Source organism: Microtus pennsylvanicus, chromosome 8, assembly GCF_037038515.1.
Source record: "Microtus pennsylvanicus isolate mMicPen1 chromosome 8, mMicPen1.hap1, whole genome shotgun sequence".
NCBI lineage: Eukaryota > Metazoa > Chordata > Mammalia > Rodentia > Cricetidae > Microtus > Microtus pennsylvanicus.
In genome coordinates this window covers 77,358,428-77,365,846 of record NC_134586.1, presented here as the reverse complement: position 1 = coordinate 77,365,846, position 7,419 = coordinate 77,358,428, and the positions used below count along the sequence as shown (strand labels likewise).

The 7,419-nt window shown below is 37.0% G+C and overlaps 1 gene segment (V, D, J or C); it reads left to right on the top strand.

The window, feature by feature from the left end:
- The first annotated feature begins 6,360 nt into the window (after window positions 1-6,360).
- Window positions 6,361-6,879, top strand: LOC142855593 (immunoglobulin kappa variable 1-12-like). The segment is given in 2 exon segments: window positions 6,361-6,439; window positions 6,557-6,879. Coding segments are annotated over 2 exon segments (378 nt in total).
- The last annotated feature ends 540 nt before the right edge of the window (window positions 6,880-7,419 follow it).

The window sequence follows — 7,419 nt, the reverse complement described above, 5'->3', positions numbered from 1 at the left end:
TAAATGGCAAGGAAATAAAACAACCAACACTTTCTTTTATGTTAGTAAGAATATGCATAAAAATTATCAAATAATTGATCATTTTATATTCTTTTTTAACTTTAAGAATGTTGTAAAAGAACATAAAATAATCAATTAAACAATATTTTTAAGGTTAATTTTCCATTACACAACTCTCTCAACACTGTCTGCCCATGTAGCTTCATATTTAACACTGATTATCCATTATTCTCTTTTCCCTTTCATGTTACCTGTGCACTATCTCCACCATTTAGCATCTTTCTTTCTCTTCCAGACCACAGTGATTTCTATATTTAACAACTATTCCACATTAAGCAGACAACTCTCCAAGCTATCTTACACAATATAATCTTTTCCAGCAATATCCATTTACCTACAAATTTAACCATTTCCATGTTCTTTATACTCAAATCAAGAATGGAATTTTGGGTGCTGGAGAGATGGCACAGAGGTTAAGAGGACCAGCTGCTCTTCCAGAGGTCCTGAGTTCAATTCCCAGCAACCACATGGTGGCTGACAACCATCTAGAATGAGATCTGGTGCCCTCTTCTGTCATGCAAGCAGAACACTGTACCCATAATAAATATCTTTTAAAAAAATGGAATTTTTTAACAATCAAAAAAAGAAGTTAGCCTGGAGGTAGTAACCCATGCCTATAATCCTAGTACCCAGGAGACAGAGGCAGTCAGATCTCTGTGAGTTTGAGGCCACCCTGATATACAAAAGCTAGTTCCAGGACAAGCTTGAAAACTGCAGAGAAACCCTGTCTTGAAGAAAAGAAAAAGTAAAGAAGAGAAAGAAAAGAAAAGAAAGTTGTTGATTGCAGGAAACTCAATGCAACTGTAGATAATCATATTACTGTAATTAATTGGGTATTAGAATGACAACTGTCTCATGGCTTTTCTCATGTATATTTATTAGATTCTATATAGAAACATATAATCAGTTGTGTGTGTATATATGACACAAATTAGAAATTTTTCGAGAATTTTTAGAGAAACAAACTGTTAGGTTTTGGATGTACTAAAATAGTTTTAGAGAATAATTAGGTGAAGTTCTAAGGATAAAATTATTTATTACAAATGTTATTAATGCTGTGGACAGACAAACTAAGGAGAATAGTATGTTGGAGCAGTGACACTGCAGAGTGTCCAGTCTCTAGCAGCAGAGATGGAGAGCATGTTAGGATCTCTGAAGTCAAACAAAGCTCACATGAGAGAAGTGGGATCTGTTCTATACATTTTAAGGATTTGGGGAGGTTTATAGCAAGGACATACAGCTAACCTCTCTGATTCCCATGCAAAGAGGAGAGTGGGGACTAGGATGGGCTTGGTGTCAATACCTTAACAAACAGCATCCTTTTATGTTTTATCATTTTCCATGTGAGATTTTCTATCTCAGTGTCTCTCTAGGGCACCTGTCAGTATGCAAAAGAGTGGTAGAACAACTGTATATTAACCACTCGAATCAAACATCACATTTTTCTTGAAAGAGATTATTGGGAAGGTGGAAAAAGGAAGTACACATGTCATCTTGGACATAATAATCTCAAAGATAATATTTTCATGCCGGAAAATTCAGCAAAATCATGTTAAATTTTTTTGATTCCTCTTGTCAAATTTTATACTGCCTAGTCATCTTTGGACCTGAATGCTCTTACAGAGGTAAATTTACTATGTTTCATAGAATAATGATTTGAAAGTTTATTGATTATATCCCTGAGTGACTATCTTGGGAGAACCTATTATCAGGAATCTTCTTAATCTCAAGTTAATGCTCTTAATGGAAAACATCTATGAAATATTAATATGTGAGGATGTATTGCATTGTACTTCTATAGGTAAAAGAGCGGTCCAAGTTGATTTTCCAATCCTTTCCAAAGATTTTCTAATACATTGATCACTGACCATTAGAGAGCCATTGCCTGGTGCACCCAGGGAGCCCATCACTAATCAAGAATTTTATTCTGATCTCCTCTTTGTTCAGTGCTGAAGAGGAGAATACATTTTACATTGTCTTCCTCAGAAAGATGATTCTTATTCAATGCTTGACTTTCTAAAGCAGCGATTTACATCTGAACATACATCTTTTTTTTCTGCAAGAAGGTCCAACCATACAAATCTTGATAGGATCAGCTATAAATCTTCTTGACTACCAGTGAGTGACTCCTCAATCCAATTATTAAGATGTGGCATCCAGAATTGTTCCTGCTAATATTTTGGATGACAGATAAAAACAGTAGAAATGAAGAACAGAGAAGAAGGGACAATACCTTAATGGGACAGTGTATTTTGTCCTTCTTAGTTTGTTCTTGCAACAGCCTCCTGCAGACCTTTCCCTGAAGAGACAGTTGGCTTTTCTTAGCTACTAAGAAAAGTGCAACTTTGTTACAGTTGTTTAACTTGGTCTTCCCCTGAACCCCTAAGAGTGAGAGCAGGGTTTGTCTCTGTCTGTGTTGATTGATTTGGGGACTTGTTCCTCCTACTGTATTGCCTCATCCAGCCTTAATAGAAGAGGATTCCCTTAGTCTCACTGCAACTTAATATACCATGGCTGACTGATAACCATGGTAGGTCCCCATGTATCTGAAGAGAAAAGTAGAGGAAAAGTGGATGAGATGCAGGGGCAGAAGAGGGCATGGAGAACAGGAACTGGGAAGACACTTTGCATAATATGGCAGTTGTGCAGCTATGTCGTCTTGTGAGACTCCTCATTAGTATGCGCACAAGTTGTCTCTGACATTTTTCTTGTTTTTTGGCTCCCTATTTCTCATTCTGTGTTACCTTTCCCAGCACTGATGCAATGTGAGTTGTTTAGTTTTACTACAACTTCATGTGCCATGTTCTTTTGACATCTATGAGTGGAGGTCTTTACTTTTCTGAATAAAATAGGGGAGACAAGAGCTGGTCTGTAGAAAAGGAGGGACTTTGGAGAGAGGAAGGAGGGGAAACTGTTGTTGGGGTGGAAAAAAAATAACAAAATATAAAAATCTATAGTAGTATCTAAAAGATCTTCCACTTCACAACAATGTGGTGGTAGGTTTATCTTCCTACAAAAACAAAATAAAATAAAATAAACCATGATCCACAAAAGTAACACCCTTAGCAACCCAGTTTCTTGATTTATTGAGTCCCATAAGATGAAACTCTAAATGATAATTTAGCCCTTGAAGATTGTACCTCCAATTCTGCCCTCTATCATTCTTTACCATATCACCTCCTTATCTTTACTATCATCTTGCTTTTAGTCAAGGTTCCCTGCAACTTTGCAAATCAAGAAAGTATGTGTATAATCAAACACTTAAAATCTTCCAAACAGTCAGGCACACATTTATCACCAGTAAGAAACTGAATCTGGAATGTTTTCAATTGACTTGTGGAAGCATTCCTCTTCTACTAAGAGTGTCCTCTTGAATAGCTAAGGATCAAGAATGGGACTGGCCTATGTCCTCTTCATCTAGGTGACAGTTGTGTAGCTTCGTCTTTCATGATTCCACTAGCATTGGAATAAGGACTTGTCCCTGATTAATGAACTAGATCTTTGCATCATATTCCGTATGGTATGATGTCTTGTTCAGCCTTGATGCAGGAGAGAGTAGCTTGATCCTGCCTCAGATTGATAAGACATGCTTTTTGATTCCCATGGAAGACCTTACCACTTCAGAATAGAGATGGAGGAAAGTGGCTGTGGAGGGGGTAGATGGGAGTTGAAAGGAGGGAATGGGAGGGAAGGAGGTAGGGGAAACTATGACTGGTATATAAAATAAATAAAATATATATTGAAAAAAAAGTGTCCTGAAGGATGATCATTGCAGATTCTATGGGCTGTCATGTGAGCTGGAAAAAAAACTGTTTTGTAAAATTAAGAGACCTCAGAGAAGCACAGTAATGATAGAAATATGTCAGCAGCAGAAAAACAAACAATGGTATACCACACACACTCTTAATCCAGTCTTAAAACTGATTCATACAATTCTCAATCTATTCACGGGAGGAGGATTTTGAAGAAGCTTATTCGTGGTAGGGTTTTTCTAGTTCATAGATTGAAATCCATGACCCTCAAAATTAGCATGATCAAATCTAGACTGCAAGACCAATGTCTGTCTTCCAATAGATAAAAGATGAAAGACTCCAGATACACTAGTGTCTATGACAAGGGTTTGAAAGTCCAGACCAATGCTACTACTCTTGATAATAAACATATCTAGAAAATGCACAGCAAAGACATAGATGTGACATAATTCATAATCACATACTTCTTCATATAATTTGAGATTCCAATATTTTCTTATGATATCTGTACTCACTTGATAGAGACTGAGGTTTGTCTCTGGATAAAGACAGAAGCTGCAATCATGGTCAGGGTAAGTTGCCAGTCTCATAAAAACTAAGAATGCTGCATTTATAGTGAATAACATGGTCATGTAGTGAGAATCAGTGTTTTTGGTTAAAGTAATTATGCCATGTAGCACTTGATGACCATTTGTGCTCATCAATAGTGGGAAAGAGTATCTCAAGTTTGAAAAACAGCCCAAGATTGGCATTACCAACATGGGGAAAATGTGCTCCATTTAGTCTCTGGTTATGAAAGATAAACTTTCAAATGACAGTGGAACTGCTAGTGACACAGTGTGAGAGTACATGGTATTAGCTCTCCTCAAGCAGCAGGTTTCTTCAACTTTTTCTGGAATAACCATTACAAAAACTATCCATACAAAATTTGAGTTCAATAAAGTGGTACAAATGAACTGTCTTCTTTATTTTAGGAAAACAAACTCTTTAAACTTAAAAATACATTGCCCTAAGAACATAAAATTTTTCCACTCAGAATTGTGAAAGAGTGGGTTAATAATCCAGAAGCCTGTGGTTTGCTGTACTCCACTGAAAATAATATGCTTCCTTATTTATTGTTAATAATTAAATATTGTATCAAATAGTGCCGTGTCCCCTACAAATTAGAAAATAATCTCAAAAATGTGTTTAGTGGTGTAGGATTTTTATAGACGAGATTCATTCTCTGAAGACAAGTATGAATTGTCCTCATATATTCAGGGTCAATTGGAATCAAAAGCCCATGTAATTACTGAAATAATTCTGAAGCATCCTCTATATCTGATGTTCATCTGCTGTTTGGCATGTGTCTCACCATCTCATCCTGTGTCTGCAACTCGGAAAAACAGAGTCATCACAACTTGCAAGGCAAGTCATAATATTAGAAATTATTGGAACTATCACATAGCAAAAGCTAGGTGAAATGGTTAAACTCCTGATCAACTATAGTGCCATCTGTAGTTCAGAAACTGACACACACATGCAGAAAGCCTGTCCCTGAATCAGGATGATGTCTTCAGTTACTGCTCAAGATTTAAGAGTGAAAATATGGTTTGCGGTACATAGAAAAGAAATGTATTGAGTAGCAGTATTTTCTCTTGTATTATTCAAGTCTGTAATTACTAGTCAGTCCTTTATGCTGAGAAATTCAAAGAAACAGCAGTAATGACACATAAGGGGCCAAATTGGAGGATCCTGCACTGACGAAAGGCTGCAGCCCATATACGTCTGTAGGTAAGAAAGTACCTCAAGTCTTCTTTAGAGAGAGTCAGAAGTTCAATTAACATGTGTTGTTGCTATCCAAGAGTCATATGTGCACATACTGTGTACTTCTTTCTTTGGGATGTAGAAAGTATGGCGAATTCTGCTAAATTTTACATGTAATTTATAAAGTGGGTTTATATAAATTATTCTTTCAATTTAAAAATGATTAGTACAAATACTTCTCAGAGAGAGCATATAGTCATTTTTTTAAAATTTATCTTATTTGTGATGGGGTGTCACTACATAGCTCTGGTTGTGGTGGAATTCACTGCACAGCAGGCTGGTCTTGAACTAAGAGATTCAACAACCTCTCATGTTCTGGGATCAAAGTCAAGTGCCAGCACCAACCAGCCATAGTTTTTTTATACTTCATAAGATTTATCTGAAAGAGTTGAAGGTTTAATAGTACCTTCTCTGTTGTATTTTCCATGACCATCTGGTATTTTTTATACTATCACTAATATATCTTTGAAATATATTATTAAAATAAAGCTTAGGTATTGTAGAAATTTTCAAATAACCTCCAAATTTTCCTTTATAATTTTAAATCTCTAAAAATGAAATGCAGTCTCTGGATGCATATATGTGATCTGTCCTTGGGCATCCAGGGACACTGTGTTTGTGCTCAGTTATCTAGATAAGTTACCTTGCAGCTGGGCCCAGCCCCAACTGATTTCCAGTGATTTGCATGCACTCATTGCACAGCCTTGAGGAGTTCTTTATATACTAGTCACATTCTGTACACTTGCCATTGAAGTCAGGAATCAGAATGGACATGAGCATCCCTGCTCGGCTTCTTGGGCTCCTGTTGCTCTGGTTTCCAGGTAAAAAAGGAGCATCATATGCACTTCACTGTTACACTGAGATTAGTGTTGATTGAACTTTGTGGGGGGTACATTCTTATCATACTATGTGGATATTTATCATATATCTTTTCCTAGGTGGCAGATGTGACATCCAGATGACCCAATCTCCTTCTTCCCTGTCCGCATCTCTGAAAGACAGAGTCACCATCACTTGTCATGCCAGTAAGGGTATTAGTGATTATTTATACTGGTTCCAGCAGAAACCAGGGAAAGCTCCTAAGCTCCTGATCTACTGGGCAAACAACTTAGCAGATGGGGTCCCATCGAGGTTCAGTGGCAGTGGGTCTGGGACAGATTATTCTCTCACCATCAGCAGCCTGGAGCCTGAAGACATTGCCAGCTATTACTGTCTTCAGAGTAAGGAGTTTCCTCCCACAGTGATTCAAGTCATTACATAAACCCCCATGGAAGCAGAAGTGAGAGGCTGGGCTTTCCCAGCTGCTCCTCCTCATGAGTCACTCACTGAAACTATTTCTCATTTGCCACCAGAAATTTAGCAAAGCTCATAGAGAGATATTTATTTTTGTTATTAAATAGACTAATTTGTTGTAGGTTTGCAGAACTGAAGAGAGGTAAAAATGTCCTCTTTTTACCATTACTACATTTCTTTCTCTTCATCTCCAGCAGTTAAGAGTTTTGATGAATTTTCTGACTTAACAGAGGACATTCCCTGTGAGGAGTCTAAGGTGAATCAATAGTTGGAACTCATACAGAACAGTGAAAGCTTCTGTGGACATTGCTTCACGCATTACTTAAAATCAGAAAATAAATTTCTAATCATCAGTATTTAAATGGCAAGTAAATATTACTGAGAGAAGCTGAAAGCAGAAAAGTTTCCTAGTCTTCTCCCAAAATCTAGACCTCATGTATCAGATAAAGAGAAGGCTGTTTAAACATGATTCTCTGATGTGTTTTGATATACCATTAGTGGGCTATTC